Source organism: Sinocyclocheilus grahami, unplaced genomic scaffold (genome assembly GCF_001515645.1).
Source record: "Sinocyclocheilus grahami isolate Dianchi unplaced genomic scaffold, SAMN03320097.WGS_v1.1 scaffold897.1, whole genome shotgun sequence".
Classification (NCBI taxonomy): Eukaryota; Metazoa; Chordata; class Actinopteri; order Cypriniformes; family Cyprinidae; genus Sinocyclocheilus; species Sinocyclocheilus grahami.
Window position 1 is genome coordinate 8,895 of NW_015506076.1, and position 21,248 is coordinate 30,142.

A 21,248-nucleotide genomic window follows, 5' to 3' on the forward strand; every position below is an offset into this window, starting at 1 on the left:
CGAGACGCTGCGTCTCGGTGCCATACTTCCGGCGTCCCTGCCGGCACTTGCTTCATTCCTAGAAGCTGACGCTGGCTCCGCCGCACGTGCTTTTATAGCTTCCCGGTCATGACGTCATCCGCCGTGACGTCCCACTCAACTATTGGACTGATTTCACATGTGATTCAGAGCGTGGGTCACTGAAGGCGTTCCCCTAGCGTTCTCGATGCAGCGTCTCGTTCCCTCGAGGAACCAGGGTTACATACGTAACCTGAGACGATTTTAGTTTTTTTGGATGAACTGTCCCTTTAAGTGGACAAATTGTGTCATCATAACAGACATTCAGTACCATCATCGCTAAAAACATTAAAAAACTGGTGCATTTACATTGTGTATAATTTGTGGACCATACATTACTCATTATTCTGCTGTCAAACATTTCAATGGACCTGTAGGCTACATAAGTTTTATTTGACCTTGGGTGTTTGTTGTGTAAAACATCTGTCTTTAAACAGAGAATGGAAGCATTTGCCATTATTTGTGTGATCTGTTGAAAGAAAATGTGCAGATTATTTATTAGTTTACTTAACATCATCTCGATTCGCCTGTCTAGATGTGAGGATGATTCGATTTCAATTGTTTTTTTTTCCTTCCTTTTTTTCTAACAATTGATGTATTGCTGTCAAATCTATTGGTTTAGCATGTTTTACCTGCAGTCGTAACCTTTGACAAGCATGTGTATACCCTATCACTTTTAAAGGGGTCATATGATGCGATTTCAAGTTTTCCTTTCTCTTTGGAGTGTTACAAGCTGATTGTGCATAGATAAGATCCCTGAAGTTGCAAAGACTAAAGTCTCAAAATCAAAGAGATATTCTTTATCAAAGTTAAGACTCTGCCACGCCCCCCTAAAATGGCTGGTTCTAACACGCCCCCACATATCTACATTACTATGTGGAAATATTTGTGTAATTTGCCGCCACATGTTCACGCAAAGAAAGAAGGCGTGGTTTCAGTAACCGCAGTTAGTGTTGAAGCAGCCATGTCAGGGAGACGCTGTGTGTTTCTAGATGAAAGCAAAAGCACTTTATTTGGCCTTCCGAAAGTAGATGCATTTAGGAATCTTTAAGATTACTTACAACAGAACAGCAATGCATTTTATGAACGACCGTTTCGTGAACCTAGGAGAGGAGATAATTCTGACTTTGCTATGACAATCTGCCAACATTAACATTTTATTAACATTATTAACTTTGTTTTTAATGAATGATTTTATATGGCAAAAATCCTAAAATCTCTCATCCCGTATTTTGTGAAATAAAGATATTATACTTGATATTTATCATCGATGCATTCATTAGCTAATTGTAATCGATATTCGCTTATCGAAAAAATCTATATATTTTTTTGGATGAACTGTCCCTTTAAGTGGACAAATTGTGTCATCATAACAGACATGCAGTAGCTTACCATCATCGCTAAAAACATTGAAAAGCTGGTGCACTTACATAGTGTATAATTTGTGGACCATACATTACTCGTTATTTTGCTGTCAAACATTTCAATGGACCTGTACATAAGTTTTGTTTGGTCTTGAATGTTTTTTCTTCAGCTGAAATTTTACTGATGGTTGATTAATATTCACGGCCATCTGCTGCGTGATACTGGTTCAGACGGTAAACCGGTTTGAATTACACACATGCATTTAAAAAAAAAAGGCATAAGTTAGCTACCTACCGGTACAAGTGCCTAAGCAACAGCGTCGTGAATTGAGAGGTAGTCCCTGTTAACTGCATACACTTCTGACTAATAGTTAGAGAACTATTAATAACAGACAACTAATTCTTTAAGATCGCAAATAAACCAACTGTAAACGGCCATTAACAGAAGCCAGAGACGCTGAAGAGGAACGCAAAGAGGAGAAAATACCAGTAGCTTACCATCATCGCTAAAAACATTGAAAAGCTGGTGCACTTACATAGTGTATAATTTGTGGACCATACATTACTCGTTATTTTGCTGTCAAACATTTCAATGGACCTGTACATAAGTTTTGTTTGGTCTTGAATGTTTTTTCTTCAGCTGAAATTTTACTGATGGTTGATTAATATTCACGGCCATCTGCTGCGTGATACTGGTTCAGACGGTAAACCGGTTTGAATTACACACATGCATTTAAAAAAAAAAGGCATAAGTTAGCTACCTACCGGTACAAGTGCCTAAGCAACAGCGTCGTGAATTGAGAGGTAGTCCCTGTTAACTGCACTTCTGACTAATAGTTAGAGAACTATTAATAACAGACAACTAATTCTTTAACTGGGCAAATAAACCAACTGTAAACGGCCATTAACAGAAGCCAGAGACGCTGAAGAGGAACGCAAAGAGGAGAAAATACTGTAGCAGGCAGAGCAAGATCACTGTTCAAGTTGCGCATAATATTGGAAGAAAATCCTAAATACTGAATCGGGGGTTTATATGAATGTAGCCTATCTCTGAAGGGAACTGACTGTCTTCAGGAAAGATTAGATGGTATTTTATTTTAATTTTACCTCCCTATAATGCATATTAATGTAGTTTTTAAAAGTGCCGTGCTGCTTTGTTTACAGTTGTGATAGGCTAACTGTAGATTGTGATAAACCGTGAAACCGCCAGAATAATAAACAACAACAACAAAAAACCGTGATACATATTTTTGGTCAGCCCAGCACCACGGCCATCCTACAAGTAGACTTCTATGTCTAAAATGGAGCTATCATTCTGCGATTAGATGGTATTTTATTTTAATTTTACCTCCCTATAATGCATATTAATGTCGTTTTTAAAAGTGCCGTGCTGCTTTGTTTACAGTTGTGATAGGCTAACTGTAGATTGTGATAAACCGTGAAACCGCCAGAATAATAAACAACAACAACAAAAAACCGTGATACATATTTTTGGTCAGCCCAGCACCACGGCCATCCTACAAGTAGACTTCTATGTCTAAAATGGAGCTATCATTCTGATGTGATAAATAGCCTTTAATAATCAAGTTGTCGTGAACAGACAGGATGCTGTTGCGCTTAAACATTTCCATGTAGCATACTCATTAATGCATTTATCTGTGTTTGTGTGGTATTGTTTTTCGACACCTTCATTACGTCCAACACTTAAATCAGAGCTCCAAGTAGCTTTTGATGAGATGGAAGGTCACCATTGATTAGAAGAGATCTTCAGAACCTCTGGTTGAATTGTAAATGAGCAATTTACCTCACCAGAAGTTCTTGGAATCCTATTTGCTGCATCAACCCATCTACAATATGTGTAAATAACACATTAATGTGCTTATGTTGCTGTAGAAACAATTTTCAATTATTTAAAAAATGTTTTTTCTTTTATGCTCACCAAAGCGGCACTTATTTGATCAAAAATACAGTAAAAACAGTAATATTGTGAAATATTATTACAATTTAAACTAATTTTCTGTAATTTATTCATTTGTAAGGTAATCTGTTACAGTTCTGTTATCTGCAATGTATTTTATTCCTGGGATGACAAAGCTGAATTTTCAGCAGCCATTACTCCAGTCTTCAGTGTCAAACAATCTTTCAGAAATCATTCTAATATGCTGATTTGTTGCTCAGCATTTCTTTTTATTATCAATATTGAAAACAGTTTAATATTGTTGTAGAAACTGTGAAATCCTTATTTTCAGGATTCTTTGATGAATAGAAAGTTCAAAACAACATTTATTTGAAGATAAATTTGTATAACAGTGTAAAATTCTTTATTGAGATTTTTGACCAATTTAATATTCCATTGCTGAATAAAAATATTAATTAAAAAAATAGTGACCCCCAAGCTTTTATAGTGTAGGGTAATGGTAAAATGCGAGAAAAAAAAGTGTAAAATATTACATATATTTAAGTGAAGCTTTGATACATTAAATTTTATATTTCTTTTTTAAAAATCTCAAGTTTAATGCATCATGAAGTATGTCATGGCCACTCAGTTCTGGTTATTTTTATTTCCTCAGAATACATGGCTACTGTTGAAAGGCCGGCAATGAAAAAAAAAAAGCATTTGCAGCAAAATGGTGTAGTTATAATGTCTACCAGCAGGGTCTAACTGGACTGTGTTAACCAGCCAAAATTGAATGCTTGACATTTAAAAATAATTCAAATATAGTCTCAAATATCCGATGCCTGCCATTTTTTGACTCTACAAATCAGGCATAGTTTGCATTGCTCAGTATGCGTCATGTTGTGTTTTAGATTCTATCGTTTGCAAGAGTCTGTGGCCTTTCATCTAATGACATTGTATAATGAAGGACAGTCAGGTCCGGCATACAACAGGTGAATTATGCCAGTGTGCTTGTGGAGTTATTTAGGATCAGTGAGCTGGAAAATAAGAATTAGTGGGTTATAGAAGACTCCTCAGAACTGCTGGGAGAAGATTGCTCCTTAAATCCATGCCAATCTGATCTCCTATATACTGTAGTAATTATGAGAAACATTGTGTCACAAAATGAAGCCTGTGGTCCTAGTCCACCCCCTATGTCTTCATCATTGTCCATAAAGACCATACATTCACTGCCCACACATTTCCTTCTATTAGTTGCTCTGCAAGCCTCCTCAGTATAATTTTTCTTATGTGTCAGCAGTTAATGCTACCTACTGTGTATGTATGAAAACAGGTCAAGCAGTTTGTTATTCAATATTTTTATACAGTCTTTCATCAGCTCATTTGCATGTTCTCTAATTCACTCATATTCAACGATTCAATCACTGTGCCTCATTCATTTTTTGACCGACAGGAGATTTTCTGTGCAAGTTAATACCATTCCTACAAGTGACGGCCATCGGGACCAGCATGCTCACCATGACGTGTATTGCTGTAGAGCGTTTCCAAGGAATCCTTTATCCCCTGCATGTCCGCAACAGCTACTTTCTTTGTCATGCCTTCAAGATGCTGGGTGAGTTATGAAAAGAGGTTATTAAAGATATCTCATACAACAGCAGGTAAACTCATCCCTTGTAAAAGCCCCCCCCTTTATTTTACCTTTCCCCACTGTAAGGGAACCCTTCCAAAAATATAAGAAATATATATTAAAAATATTAAATATACATTTTAATGTATAAACATCTATTTGCACTGTGTGAAAAAATATTTGTATTTTGTAATTAATATAACATAATATTTTGTGTATTATAAAATGTTTATATTGGTTTTATGTCTAAATTCAAATAATTGTTTTGAAATTAAATATTAAATAACAGAATTTGTTAATGATGTCACTACTGTAAGGAAATTAAAATATTATTAAAATGTAATTAAAATATTATCTCAACTTTACTATAATAAACTAAAAATATTTATTAGATTTTCTTATTGTTAAAAAAGTGTCATCAAAATAATAATAATAATAATAAAAAATAATAATCTCGTAACTTCTAAACAGTTTTTAGAAAGCAGAATGTAATTTAATGTTATTGAATATAGTATATTTAGTTTGCAGACTCCTTGCGGTCCTCAGACATCGATATGAAATCCTTGAGCTAGACATTGCATAGAAAACAACAAATATTGTGTTTTTTGACTTATTTTACAGTGGCCGTGTGGTTGGTTGCCCTGGCGATCTTTCACAAACAAAGATATTTTAAAGAATGTTTTGTCCATATAACGAAAGTGCAAACCAAATTTGAACCCTATTGACTTATGGACAAAAACAGTGACCTTTTTCAAAACATCTTCTTTTGTGTTCTTTTGAAACTCTACAAAACTACAAATATTATGTCTTGTCCCTCATTTTACAGTGGCTGTGTGGTTGGTTGCCCTCGTAACCGCGGCTCCCATGTGGTTTGTTCAGAAAGTGGAGGTAAACATGCAACTGAAAATAAATACTACATTCACATTCTGTCTGACATTTCCAGAACAATCCCTATCCATTATACACACTATTTTTTTTAGATTAAACAAGCAATTGAGTGATTGCTCCCACTCTGGTGCATGCAGGGACATATTATTTAACAGACAAAACTCAAGTCATTAACAGTCAAACATAAGGAACACAATGAAATAGGTCATAAACATCAGTATTCAGCTCAAATAGTAGTATCAGCTAAATCTATCTGAGGAAAGAAAGAAATGTCCTAGTTTTCATAAGTTTATGAAATGCGTTGTGATTATTAAAGCAAAAGATTACATGAAATAAAAATAAATGAAGAAATGTGGGGGGTAACCAAACAATTTTGGTGACCAACGGCTTTTGAGACTTTTCTCAAAATATCTTCATTTATGTTCCACAGAATAAAGTTATAAATGTTTGTAATGACATGAGGGTGAATACATGATGACAGAAAATTATTTTTTGGGGTAAATTATCAATTTAATGATTATTCTTAAGGTTTTGCAATGTTAGCATCATTGCAAAGTATATGAATACATTTTAATCATGACAACTCTCTGAAGATTTTGGCACGGTGATGGATATGACAATGTTAATGTATTTGGTCTTGGCGGAATAGATCTGCTATGCTGCTGCTGCTGTTGAATTGCTGCTGCTGTTGGTTATTGCTGTAGTTGTAGATTATTGCTGCTGCTGCAAGCAAGTACAGGAACTTGCTACTGCCAATGCATACGGCGATACGGTGCCGTGAGTATTTAAGACATACTGCTGCTGCACAAATAGCATATAAAATAACCCATAGCAGATCTATACAGGTGGAGCTGGGGAAGGTGGAGGGTTTCAGAGAAACTCTGATATTGCGCTGCAGGAATCTCTAGTGAATGCTAGCCAGCTATATAAATGCAAGGTAGTAAAAGCTCATTGGCTGCATATGCAGCATGAACCAATCAGCTTGTGCCAAGTCGTTTAACTCTCTGAATATCATCAGTTACGTTAACAACCCATCAGCTAAACTATATATTAATATGGTACAAAATTATAGGACAAGCTTAAAATGCAACACTCAGTTTTATACAACATATAACAGGGTGTCCTTGCTCTATTCACCAAGGAGCCTAAAAGGGTTGAAGGCCCCTGGGCTAATAACGTAGCATGGATACCCATGTGATCAGAACCTAACGATTTTGACAATAAACAACAAAAAACACTTTTTGTTTGTCCATATAATTCTGGAAATCACACACTGCTTTTGAAAGGTCTGTTTAGCAGATGCTTTCATTGCCAACATTGCTTAACATCTACATTGTTGCTCTCGGTTCGCATAATCTTGGTAGACTGGTACAAATGAAATTATGTTTGATTGACACCCCTGTATTGTGCTGTTATTGACATGCCTGCAACAATAGAAATGCCTTTCATTCTCAGAAGGAAGAAGCGTGCAGTAAGAATGATGGCCACCGTGGTGCTGCTCTTTGTTGCCTGCTGGGCGCCTTTCCATCTGGTCTCCCTCCTGCTTGACTACGGTACCAAACCTCTTGTGCTCTTCCCTCTTGCCTACTGTTGTCAATCTTTTTTCTTCCCCTCACAAGTAATGAAAAAAACAACCTTTTACTCATGTGTCTGTCAGCCAGATGCTGTCCTTCCTGTGAGAGTAGATTAAACACATTCTCACTTCAGATTCTCTCCTTCTTTACCCTTTTCCTCCTCCCCAACCTTTCGTAGAGGTCAACACCTCGTTCCTGTGAATCTTCGACAGGCAATCATTTGTTCTATTATTCTTCTCGCAGTTATCACTATGGCAACTATTGTGAATTTGGTGTAGTACTATTGTCTCCATACACAGATTGTGTGATATCGCATTAAAATGCATTAATACAGGTGTAGCATTTTATGCAATTCATAAACATCCTTAATTGATGTAATTTAAACTAAACTTCATAAGCAAGTGCTGGATCAGAACTCTATGAAATGCTTATGATTAGGAAAAATTCACAGCAAATTAAAAATGTCATCTTATTTATATATTTCAGTGTTATGTCCCATTTATTCTGGGGTCGCATACATTGTTCTCATTATAAATGGACCTGCAGTGGCTTTGGTAAATGGTAAATCACTGCTTTCCATAATTCTGACCTGACTTCTCTGACCTATAGGAGCTATTTTAGTTCCACTTAAGAGCAAGACTGTTTCCCTCCTAATTTTTCAGTGTAATTTTCCATCTGTACTTACTCCTCAAGGTTTCAGTCTTTTTATAATAATATTATATTATTATTTTTCCTTGCCCAGTGTTCTATCCACTCTATTGTCATGTGCACAACACGCATTCCATTTCTTCAGTTTTTTCCAAGGTTCACGTGCTTCTCAGCTGCAACGAAAGCCTTTCAGAAGACAGCATAACAAATTTTTCTATTTCCAGTGAAATTACATTCATTAGCATTTACCTGAGACACACTGGAGCCGGTATGGAAATTAAGGTTTTAAAGGAAACCATGAAAAAGCACAAGTGACACTAACATGTTTGCATCTCCAGAGAAACACTTTACACAGTGCTGTTCATCTAATCTTGACATTGATAGCAGTTCATTCCTTTTTAGTTTTCTCCTTTTTCTTTTAAAAAGCTATTTAGTGATAAATTAATGCACATAGGAAGTCAATAAGTGACTTCTTTATGAGTGAGTCATTGATTCAAATGAAACTGATTTGCTCAAAAACGCGAAGCAAGTCTTTGATTGAGTCATTCAATCGATTTCAACCGTTCAAACAATTCAAGAACAAAACACTATTATGTTGCTCTGAGACACGCAGTGGTTCTGCTGTGGCTTCATTTGGAACTGTTTGTGTTGGTGAAGCAAAAATAAAAAACGTAAAAGGCTGTTCACACCTAGAACGATAACTATAAAGTTTTAATAACCTTTATACTTCTATAAGAGTAGGAAAGTTCGCAATGAGGCAGGATATTGTTGGAATCACTTTAGAATGAGTTTTTCCAGCTGATGAACGATAAAAAAAATTGACAGCCAATAAGAATTCACCTGATCTTAAAGAGCTCGACTAGCAGCAGAGGATGTAACAGCAACACATTGTTATTTTGCATTGTTATGGATGCTAATATAGCTAATATGTGACCCTGGACCACAAAACCAGTCTAAAGTCGCTGGGGTATATTTGTAGCAATAGCCAAAAATTGATTCAGCTTTCAGATGATGTATAAATCTCAATTGGGAAAAATTGACACTTAAGACTACTTTTGTGGTCCAGGGTCACATACTGTATATACTCTAAACCTTGCCTTTTTCATTCCATTACCCTACCTCTTGTGTTTTTAAAGGGGTCATATGATGTTGCTAAAAATAACATTATTTTGTGTATTTGGTGTAATGAAATGTGTTTATGCGGTTTAAGGTAAAAAAACCACACTATTTTCCACATACTGTACATTATTGTTTCTCCTCTATGCCCCCGCTTTCATAAACGTGTCGATTTTTACAAAGCTCATCGGTCTGAAAAGCGAGGTGTGCTCTGATTGGCCAGCTATCCAGTGCGTTGTGATTGGCTGAATACCTCAAACGTGTGACAGAAATGGTACGCCCCTACATACTGTGATGCCCTGTCCGGCCGGAGCGACGAGACAAAAACATTAAAACCCATTATAAACGAGGCATTTGTTGCATCCAGTGGGGACATAATTACAGATTATAATGACTTATACTGTCTTTTTAACATAAAACCATGTCTGCATTTGTGATCGGAGAAATGACAAACAACAAGCGCTACTCTACACTGCTCAAAACTCACGTTTGAATATTCAGTGGCAAATTTTTTATATAAAAAACATACTTACAGTCTGTGAGTCAGAACAGCCGGCATTAGTCTACTCTAATCACAGGATCAGGAAACAGTCCTCCATAAAATGCGCTGGACACATCTGAATATTTGGGTTGAACTGTTCTGGAAGAGTGTTGTAAATACAACTTAACCACTGATTTTTAGTCGTGTCTTTTGGAAGACCAAACAAAGTAGTTGCGCTTTCACAATGAAACACACAGCGTCACACACGGCGGGCTTGAGCGAGCGGAGGCCGGCGGGCTTGAGAACGGGGCGACTGGCGGATTCGACGAAGGAGGTTTCCTCAGCAACCAGCACGGATCAGCTCTAGGCATGACGAAGCGGATATCGTCCTCTTTTGGAAGGCCAAACAAAGTAGTTTCGCTTTCACAACGAAACACACAGCGCCTTCACGACTTCGCGGCAGCAACAATACTACAGCGAGAATAAAAGTTACGCCTTCTTTCTTTGCGTGAACATTTGGGCGGCGTTATGCAAATCTTCCCACATCGTGATGTAGACATGTGGGGGCGTGTTAGGATGAGCCGTTTTAGGTAGGTGTGGTTGACTCTTAACTTTTATAAAGAGTATCTCTTTGGATTTTAGACTTTAGTCTGTTCTCTGAACACAGGTCAGCTGGACCTTGATCTTGACTCCGAGTTTCTCCTAGTCAGCATGGTTCAGATCCTGGGATTCAGCAACTCGGTGTGTAACCCGCTGGTTTATGCTGCCCTCAACACCACCTTCAAAAGTGACCTGCTGGCTCTGCTCACCCGAGGATGTTCGGGTGCAAGAGGTTGCTGCTGTAGCTCGTGTTCCTGTTGGTCCTGGAGGAGTCACAGACGAGTGGGCATCTCAGCAGTGGAATCAGTGGAACCCAGACGGGGCCTGGAGACAACATTTAGACAGGGAGGGATCAGATCGTGTAGTAAACCAGCATGGGATGCTGAACCAGAGAGGCCTACGTCTAACATGTTTCCCCCCATGAACCTTCTCAGTGCCATCAGGCCCAAAAAGACCTCCAGTACCATGATACTAAGTGTTATTGACCCTCCACACACAAACAGCACATCTGGCTCTGACCGGCCTCTCACAGGGATACCTGGTGAGTAAATGTCAACAAAATGAGATTGTAATGATACCTGAACTAATCGACTTAATGACTTAGAAGACAGTCCTGGGAGTTTTAAACACCATCGCAAATTCACAACTATAGTCATTGTTTTCCTTTTTTGCTCCCACAGATAATGATGTAGATTCAACAACCTTTAGACGGCAGTTTTCAGACCTTTGAAGGATGTTTTTGTTTTTGGAGCTGTTAATATCTCCACAAAAAGGATGGGAGGGCGTCACCAATGAAAGAAACCGAGATGTTTTTGAAGTACTTTCAGTCTCTGAGCTTCTGAAGACCACGTATGAACAAGACCAGCTATAGTACATCATTAGTTTCGGTTCGGCTCGGAGAAAGTCCAAAACACACTGGATAGTTTAGACCAAAGACCATATTTTCTGTGCACCCTTCCTAGACTTTGGTGAATATTTTCCAGCTGAATTAGATAATTTCGAGGGGTGAGAACCAGAGGGGCGTAAGTGACATTTTTGGTGAAATGGAGATATATATATCAAATGAATGCTCTTAATGAGCTATTTCTACTGGCAAAAGTACTGTCATCCATGAGTGTACAAATTTTTATTATAAACAATTGAAATCAGTAAACAAAGTCAGATCAAACTATGATAAAATTTTTGTTTTGGTTCTCCTGTTAAGTTGGTAAAATGTAACTTACGCCTTTCTGGTTCTCACCCCTCGATTTGTAGAATAATGAGTCTCATTTATTATTTATTTGGAATTTCTGCTTGAAATCTGTTTGAATGTTTTCACTAAAAAAATTGTGATTCACCAATAAATTTCATATTAAAATTTAGTATAAATTTACGAAAATATGTAGGAACAATGGAAACCACACATATACGCAAAAATTACATACTGTGGGTAGCGTTATAAACATGTTAAGATTAAATCTTATACATAGATTTTTTTTTTAGATCTTAGGGCCTATAAGAGAGTAAGAAAAAGTGTGTTCCTCTACATAAAAACACAGATACTCATATATACAGCTGGCTAAAGAGAGGTCTGTATAATACATGATTATTGTGTTTGAAATGGTTTTAAAGATGGCACACTTGCTTGGCGTTGCACGTGCTCTCAAAGCAAGAACGCAACTTTAGATAGCGTCATATGTGATGAGAGTTGTGCGGAAAGTCCATATATGGAGCTGGTTTGGACATGTTTTATGCAAATTACTAACTTCAGGCACACGGTTGCTCATCTAGAGCATGCAGATTAACATTGGAACGAAGTACAAATGAACGATTTAGTACAAATTCATATACGTACACACGTATTAATGAGAAGTTCTCTTGTGCATATAAATACGAATAATCCACGCAATGATTAGTGAATGAGACCCAATTTCTTTTAATGCCTGTTTATGGAGTGTAGCATTAAAGATTATTTGATGATTGTTTGGCTGTGCTTTTATGTCTCATATCCAGGAGTGTGTGCAGCCTCTTGCCTCAGGGAATGTGGATTCTGTCTCCATGGATGGGCCCAAAGTCTACTGGAAGTTCTTGGAGTCTGCAGGTACCTGCAGAGGCCTTTGGAATTGCCCAGCTGAGTGCGGGCGACACACTCCATAACGCCTACCAACGCGGATTTACATTAAGACAGTTGTAGAGTTTGCAATGGGCAATATTTTGCAATTATATTTCCAACCTGGAAATAGAGATTACATACAGATTAGCTGGCAGAACACACACATTTTACACCCTGATACCTCAGCCCATCATAGTATGAACATCTTTACAATGATTTTAATTATTTAATTAAAAGATCGTATTTTAAAAGATTGTTAATGTGTGTATTTTTCTATTGCAATGCACATCAAGTAGCCTAGATGATTTCATCTGTATATCTTTGTTACATTGTGACTTTGTAAAAATTGCTTATTTTGATGTTTCATTCTTTGAGTTTTTTTTATCTCAGTATGTGGTACTGAATTCCATGTTGTCAGTTAATTTCAGAGTAAACCCTTTAGTATTAAGCTGTAAAATATTATAATAAAATAAATGAATAAAGTTATTTTAAAAAGATAAAGGAGTTGATTGCAATTATTATTTTTTTTTTTAGAAATTAAGGCATTTTTATGCAATTTTAAGCACATTTTACCTTGTAAGCACCACTATTTATAAAAAGGGGGAAAAATTATAATAAATATATTATAAATGATTAAAAATACAATAAGACAATGACATTATTATCAATAAATAATAAAAATCAATAGTAACAATATTATAATAATTATTATTATTATATCATTAATATTTAAACACAATAACACCATGTCTTAAAACATAAATTGAAAAAAATAAATAATTTTCTTTCTTGGACTTCTGATAGATGAACTTGCCAGGGAAACTTTCTGGTAATTTTAAATGTTTTATTTTATTTTATTTTAAAACAAAAAACATTCTACAAACAACTTTGCAACAGCAAACATTTTACATTCATAAACGAGCAAACAATTGTCTTAGGGGAAAAAAAGAGATACAAAACTTCTACTCTACTTCACTGAGAAAATGAAGCGTAGACTGAGCGAGCACTGAGGCATGCATCTGTGTTAGAGGCGTCAAGGCAGGAACAACATGGAGTCAATATAAAACTCAAAAAAAAAAAAGTATAAAATCCTCTGAAAACACAGAAATAGATGGCACTGAACTGCTCAGAGGTAAAAACTCCTGCATCTACATTTGAAGAGACACTCCATATTAAATTCAGTGCAAAAAGATTAAAGATGTAAAGAAAAGGCTGTGAAGATGTGGAAAAAAAAGGTCCCTTGAAATTGATGCAGGTTTTTTTTCTCTTGCTATTCAACTCTATGTCAACAGGTGGCAGTGCCTGCACTGTACAACAACTCTACAATTTAAGAATTACACAGGGAAGGCAGGGGGAGCCATTTTGTTCTGATCTGATTTCAGCTTTTGAACTCCAACAAGTCGGTTTAAAAAGTAAAGCTGATGTCAGATATGTTCTGAAAATATATTTCATACACCAATACAGCTACATAGCTATACAGCCGAGTCAGACGTCACAGTTCATTTACAGCTACGTAAATGAATTAAGAGGCCCCGTTTATTTAGATAACATCTATTCTACTTGTTCATTTTAATTTCAATTTGTTCCTTCAGTTCAGTTTTTAGGCAGCACTTCATTACGCTATGCTCTTAGGGCTTGCATAAATATATATCTATTAGTTTTGTTTAATAGAATTCTTGACAACTATGTACATACTAGACAAAACGTAACTGAACTGTAAGTAGTTTCTGGGTGAGCATAAATTTCCTTCATCTTTTAACTATTTAAAAACACGTACCTGTGCACTACCGCATATAAAAACAAGAACAGCGAGCAGAAGTTTGAAATGCCTCCTTATCCTCGATATTACTTCAATCTGTGGAAGCAGATACAAGCGTCCAAGAGATACTGACCCTGGTACTCTTTCAAGCTTTTCTTTAGCTCTTCAGAACATGAACGGCTAAATTGGCTGGGAACAAAAAAATCCACAGCGAAGGACACGTTTTGTGATTCATATAACAAGAAATGATGTGTCAGTAGTAAGCGACACACTTGGGGTAAATGCAGAACTGTCTTCTTAGTTACTGAAAAACTACAGGAAGATGGCATTAATCTGCTTGTGAAACATCTGGAAGGATTTGTCTGGTGAACATCTCAGTCACGATAAATGCTTCAGGAACACTTACTGTAGGTGAATATTGGTAACAGGTATAAATAATACGCAATTACACAAAATAAATACATCACTTGTTTAAATATAAATAAGGAAAACGGAACAGGCAAGAAAGGCAGAGAAGGTTGAAACACATCTCGTCCTTGCACCAAACAGATGAAGAAAGGTCAATTGTGGAGAATAAAAAAAAATATTAGAAATCACCTTTCACAGACTGGCATAATTCAGGGGCAGCATATTCTGTAACAACCGAAGAAAAATTCCCGTTCTGAACTTCACATGAAACCCTAAACTGCTGACATGCGTCTGAAATCCAAAACTCATTCTGAACCAAGTACTAAACTCATCTTGAAGCATATTTGTTCATTTGTAACTGCGTTCATTAACAAGGTTCGGTAGCTAAGAACAGAAGTGCTTCATGGCAGAAATATGACTACATGTAGTGTGAAGCTTGTGCCTGTCAGTATGAACACGTAAGGCACAGAATTAAATACACTTGTTTTAGTTTGAACATTTGGCGTAACCAAAGGTTTAATGACATCTATACGTAGGCTTTGGACCATCCTGTAGTTTAAAAGCCTGAGGCCAGAGCATCAAGTAACATTACTACAATGCACGGTTTAGAGGGAACACAGCACCCTCTGCTGCTAGCCAGTGTAAATCCTCAAAAAAAGGTCCAGTGTTGGCTTCTAAACCCAACTTGGGCACTACAGAGAGGTGATTCTCCAATGTCTCCGTAACGGGACATCAAGTTCATGCCATGAGACCAACAGACGCACTGAGGAGAAATCAAAGCAAATCTACACCTCTCTGTTATTTCGTTTTTTACTCAACAAATATCTTGCAGTCTTTAAGAGACATTACTCATATTTGTAGTAGCCTCGTTCAACAGCCTTGGAGGTGATGTGTTCTGCTGAATACCGCTGATCCAGGTCTAGCAGAGCCTGTAGTAATGTGTTGATGTTTGCCCGCAGGCCCTCTTTTTGCATCCAACCCCGCAATAGGTCGTACACTTTGTCCATAGGCTGCTGCGTTTCGGCCATCTTGATGGCGTTGTCGCTCACGCCGATGCTGCGGAAAAACTTGTTGTGGTACCGCACATCCAGGGAGTCAAACAGGTCGAAACTCTTGCTTAGAGACTCCTCCTCACCTATTAAATCAGAGCAATGAGACTTCAGAACATGTCTAATGGCTCTTTTGAATATGAACTTGAAAAGATCCAATTATTTTAATGAAAAGAGTGCATTCTGTACTTATAACTAGGGTTAGGAATGATTAAAATACAGAATTAGTTCACTTCTGTTCAGAAGTTTGGGGTCAGTATGATTTTTTTTTTGTAAGTAATTATTCTGCAAGGATGCATTAAACTAATCAAAACTCACACTCATGATATTTTAGTTAGAGTTTTCTATTTCAAATAAATGCTGTTCTTTTGAACCTTCTATTTAAGGAATCCTGAAAAAATTTACCACAGTTTCTTCAAAAATGAAGCAGCATAACTGCTTCCAACATTGATATTATTGTTTCCTAAGCACCAAATCAGCATATCAGAATGATTTCTGAAGGACCATGTGACACTGAGGACTGGAGTGATAGCTGCTGTAAATTCAGCTTTAACGACGTAAGAATAAACAACATTTGAAAATATATGAAAATAAAAACCTGTTATTTGAAATTGTAATAATATTTCACAATAAAATTGTTTACTGTATTTTTGATCAAATAAATGCAGCCTTGGTGAGCAAAAGAGACTTACATCATTTTTTAAAAATCTGACCGACCCAAAACATCTTATTTTTATTTGTATCTTTTTAACATTTTCTTTCAGTTCCATTTTTGGTTTTTGAACATTTGCACTCTTCAGAAAAACAGAAAGAAAGAAAAATAGACAATATATATATATCTTTCTATTGCACTATTTATAGCTAATTAATCTTGCAAATGAGTCTAAACTCACAAACTGAAACATTGTGACGTCTGCTGATGTCTGAATTAACCTCTGACCCGGTTATTGACCTGCTAAAGTCACATTTACTCAATATAAACCAAGAAATGCTATGTTGTACTTATGTACTCTCCAAATACTGTGTCTGAGAGAATATCTTACCAAGTACAGGAACAAGTCTTCTGGGAGGACCATCATCCTACATAAAAAAAAAAAATCTGATTTAGCAATGTTGTGAAATTAGTTAAATTTTTAGGAAATAAAGGTTTCTGCTTGGGAACAAGGATTTTTTCACACATTTGAAGGCACTATCTTGTGGTCTCACTGCATTTTGATCTAAAAAGTTCCTAGTTCTTACTAACCCCTGCCCATGGCTCTGTAACCATCTCTGCCTGTCTTGGGGCTGGGGGACTCGATTGTGGCGATTCCTTGTTGTAGACTGCAGGAGGGAGGGGAGATAGACTGGTTTGGGAAGAGCTGGTAGTGTTTGGCAAGCTGTCGCCCAATCCCCGGTCCTCGTCCTCCACTGGTATGCTCTTGGTGCCCGTTTCCTGTGTTTCTTGCGTCAACAAGGGGCGGGACTCTGGGCATTGGCCCTCTTCCCTCTCTAATCCAGCATTGCGGCTGTTCTCTTGTTCCTCTTCTGATCTTGGGAGCTTATCCTAAGTGATGTCAAGAAGAACAACAACTTATTAAAACTATAAGTGTAAACATTTTTTTAAATTTTTAATTATATAATTTAATTAATATTTATAATAAGTATTATTTTAAATTGTTTAAATGTAAAGTTTAATTGCAGCATCAAAATAATATTAATCTAATGACTCAAAATAATGTATAAAAAGCCAACAAGCACTTACAATAGGAATTTTCACTTCTTCCAAATCATCAGCAGGGCCTGAAATAAAGTTAGTTAACAGCAATTATGTCCATAAAACGTATGTAATTTAAAGCAGTTTCAATAAAATAAAATTTGATTTTCCACTCTGCATTATACTATGAATGCATTAAATGTTGTACAATATACTTTAAATGATACAGATATAACTGCTGCTGCAATGTTATTCAATACAAGGAATAAAAAAGGATTTTTAACATACTGCTTAGTTGATGTTGACGTCTCTTATAGAGGAAAAATATTCCAAGCAGGATGAATACCAGCAGAAATAACATTGGTATAACAATCGCTGAAAAAGAAAAGAAGATTAAATATTTCCTTGATTCACTGCACGATGGTTGAGTCACTTATTTTATCAATTTAATGTGCCCCTATTATGCCATTTCCAATATTGCCTTTCATGCAGTGTGTAATATAGCTGTCCGAAAATGCACGATAAATAAAGTTATTGTCTCCCAAAATAAAGTATTGAATCTTTACAGCCTAAACGAGTCATTAGTAATTAAAATCCCACTTCCGTGACGGCTACACGGAACACATTTGCATAATTCCTGTCTATGTTCTATGAGAGTTCAACGTGGGATTCACAAAATGCTTGCTCTTGAAAGATGGCTCAGTAGTACCCTGTTTATTTGGACCAGCTGGCTCCACTGAATCACAACCTGTAAGTATGATAAATAATAGATGTTTATATTTTCTATTGAGGGTTCAAAATACGGAACTATGGCAATGGGTGTATAGTTTCCGACATGCACTGTAAGCGGTAGACCAATCACAACAGACAGGGCCATCTGACCAATCAGAGCAATCTTTGAACTGCTTCGAACAAATAGTTTGAGAATCGCTGGAAAATGAGGTGATATAAAATGCATATTTTGAGAAAACTAAAGCATTTTTTGACCTTGCATGCATGTAATCCTATTGTAGGAGCCTCCCAAAACAATATTAGGAACCTTAAAAATGGCATAATAGGTTATGTTAATTTTGGACTTTTGTACACTTGCCTTACCTATAGTATTAGTGTTATTTGATGCCGAAGGATTGTCCGTTGGACCTTGTGTCGGAGGAGAGTTTCGCCTCCTGCACTTCATATTGGTTGTTGCAGTGCAATGGCTCACTTCTTCCTCATCAGCTTTGCACCTGCAAAACCACAGTCAAAAATATGCTTTTTAGAAAAGGTGTGAAGTAGGAGTCTTAAAATTATCATCATTATGAATAGCACAGTAATAGCCTCAGGAGTTAAAGGTGGAGAGGGTGAATCAGTGGGAAAGGGATCGGACTCATTGGATGTGGTGATCTAAAGCAGAGGCTGGGGCTAAAAGGTTAAGAGAATAGAAGGTGGGAGTGTCAGATCTGTCTGCTTTCATCTGGGTGTTGTGCTGCAGAACAGAGGTCAAATGGGAAGAGCATGTTCCAGAGGAAATGAGAAACTCACTTGGCGCATTTCTTGCACACTTCACATGGCTCGTCCAGCAGGCAGAAGGTACCAGGTTTGCATTTACACTTTGTGTTGCTTGTGCTGGTGCATTCTGCAACCACGATCTGATCTGTAAAGGGAGGAAGAGAAGGATGAAGAAATCAGAACAAGTGGGAGAGAAGCAATGGACCTAATGTTTTTTGCCTCAGCAAACAGTCCAAATGCATGGGACAATTATGTCTCTGAATGGTGACCTGAATGTGGGATCAGTCCAGATTTGATTCAGATTCAGAGAGAATGATTCAGTGTCTATCTGTTACAGCTAACATCTGCCTCGGATAACAGCTGAAATAGAAACACTTGACAGAAGGGTGAACTGAATGATTGCATCAATCCAGATTCAGTCCAGATGCCAAGAGAATAATCCAGCTAGATTCAAAAGCTGTAATGCACCTTTGAAGGGTTAAATTAATTATTTAAAATGTCAGATAAACCCAGATCCTGATCCAGATTTAATCCACATTTAGATGAAATAATACAATGTATATATTTGAAAACTAATATCTGCCTCAGCAGACAGTAGAAATGCACCTCTGCAGGGTCAAATAAAAGTTACATTTTTGATAAATCCAGCTCCTCCTGATCCAGATTCAATCCAAATTTAGATTAAAAAAAAATGAATCAATGTTTAAATGAATGACTGGATGAATGTTCAATCAACACAGATCCAGTTTCAGTCCAGAATTACATTTACATTTAGTACATCTACTGTCTGCCTCAGAGTACAGCTGAACTGCATGGAAAGCCTTAATCAACACACCCTCGTGACTCAGCAGGCAAAGGACTAACCTGGGAGTGATTAATTGCGCAAAATAGATACCGAACAAGATGCCACATGATACAGGCACGCCCTGCATCATCCTAAAACACACGCATGCACACAAACCTGAACAAGAGACACAAAGGTGTGCATAAACTAGAGGATAGATCAGTCATTCATACACACACAAATGGCTAGTGAAAGAGCACAGGAGTAGGGCCACACCCAGGATGTGTAACATTAGGAGATCAGATTCCCAGGAGCAAGGTGTCCAGCACAGGAAACACAAGACTCAGCTCTATTCATGGGGCCTGCTTATGTCCCCGTCCTCTTGAAAATCCTATGCGAGGCTTAACGGGCGAGCAAGATTTTGTTTATACGAATATGTAGTGTTTACAACGGAGTTTGGATCTGAACAAGCAACAGGGTCTTGTGGGAAAGAGTGTTTAGGTAAATCAAATGACTTAATAAACGGTGAATGTGGCTGTCCAATCAAAATAAACAGCAGTTTAATGGATGGCTTTGACTTCATAGGAACCAGAGACAGACTAAATAGCTTTGCAGAAGAATGGCGGAGCTTTCTGCGATGGGTTGGACGTGCTTTAGATGTTCCGTCTCACTTGGAGATCACAGTATGCCGCACATTTTTCCATTCTGTACAAAAGGCGAGTCTGAATTTCCAAAAGCAAATAATTCTGATGCCAGCATTGTTATATCATCTCAGAAATGTTGTTTTGTTTTTATTAATTTCTGTTTTCCGACAGCAGATTCAGAGGTTAATTGTTTGTCCAGTAGTCACCGGTGATGGGCATGCCAAGGAAGGACCATGTGTGTTCCATCATTCGAGATGTATAAATGTTACATTCCTGAGTGCTCTGCTTCTCTAGAGAGTCAGAGCAGACTACAGATGGCTGTCTACTGGAAAACTCGACAATCAATTACAAAAGCAGAAGGTTGAGATTTCTGTATCTCCAAGTGCCAGTCACAGACCTGACTCAAACACTTACTTTAAACAACTCTAAGAGGAAGATCTGGCTTTGCCTTCAAACATCTAATAGGTTGTTTGCACATGACGTCACTGATGACGCGTGAAATGCAGCTGGAGGGCAGGAAGTGATTTTTCTCCATAGAAATCAATAGAAGAAACTCAAAATGCCTGTGTTTTGCGTTGTTTATGGATGCTCAAATTGGCCAAACTGAGAAACCACAAGGAGCTTTTATCGTGTACAAAAATGTGTTGTTCATAAGGGGGGAAAAGTCAAGAAATTTATTGAAAAACACAGGAAAAAGTGGCTTTTTAAACCTGCGTCTGCGGTCGGGAGGAGCGGAGCCGGATAATGCTTGTGTGTGCAAATGGTTAATATAAGATATAATAATATATTAAGATATTAATAAAGATATAAATAGATTGGGCTGACACCTCTCACGCAGTCAGCGTGAGACAGTCAGAATTCACTCAGTGCTAAACGCCACACAGACACGGTGTAAATAAGATAGTATTTGCAGTTCATTGAGCTTCACTGATTATAAAAGGAACATCATGAGATTGCGATAAATTGAAGTGAGTGACAGCTTTTTAGTGATTATATGGAAACGCTATTTGCTTGCTTTCTAGGCTATAATCAATTCAGAATTTGAATAAAAGTTGTGTTTTATGTGCTGCTAACAGGAC

The 21,248-nt window shown here is 37.1% G+C and overlaps 2 protein-coding genes across 2 annotated transcripts in view; one reads left to right on the forward strand and one right to left on the reverse strand.

The window, feature by feature from the left end:
- LOC107563914 (pyroglutamylated RFamide peptide receptor-like) overlaps nt 1–12,388 on the forward strand; it is an 18,374-nt gene extending 5,986 nt beyond the window's left edge. The window contains exons 2-6 of the mRNA XM_016248896.1: nt 4,772–4,930; nt 5,772–5,833; nt 10,295–10,793; nt 10,933–10,940; nt 12,245–12,388. Coding sequence (XP_016104382.1) covers nt 4,772–4,930; nt 5,772–5,833; nt 10,295–10,793; nt 10,933–10,940; nt 12,245–12,388 — 872 coding nt within the window. The remainder of the gene's footprint in view (nt 1–4,771; nt 4,931–5,771; nt 5,834–10,294; nt 10,794–10,932; nt 10,941–12,244) is intronic.
- An 800-nt stretch (nt 12,389–13,188) lies between these two features.
- Nucleotides 13,189–21,248, reverse strand: part of LOC107563912 (tumor necrosis factor receptor superfamily member 6-like) — a 28,449-nt gene continuing 20,389 nt past the window's right edge. The window contains exons 4-10 of the mRNA XM_016248893.1: nt 18,775–18,886; nt 18,349–18,479; nt 17,542–17,628; nt 17,302–17,339; nt 16,804–17,103; nt 16,604–16,640; nt 13,189–15,646 (exon numbers count right to left, since the gene is read on the reverse strand). Of these exons, the coding sequence (XP_016104379.1) occupies nt 15,357–15,646; nt 16,604–16,640; nt 16,804–17,103; nt 17,302–17,339; nt 17,542–17,628; nt 18,349–18,479; nt 18,775–18,886 (995 nt within the window). The 3' untranslated portion in view covers nt 13,189–15,356. The remainder of the gene's footprint in view (nt 15,647–16,603; nt 16,641–16,803; nt 17,104–17,301; nt 17,340–17,541; nt 17,629–18,348; nt 18,480–18,774; nt 18,887–21,248) is intronic.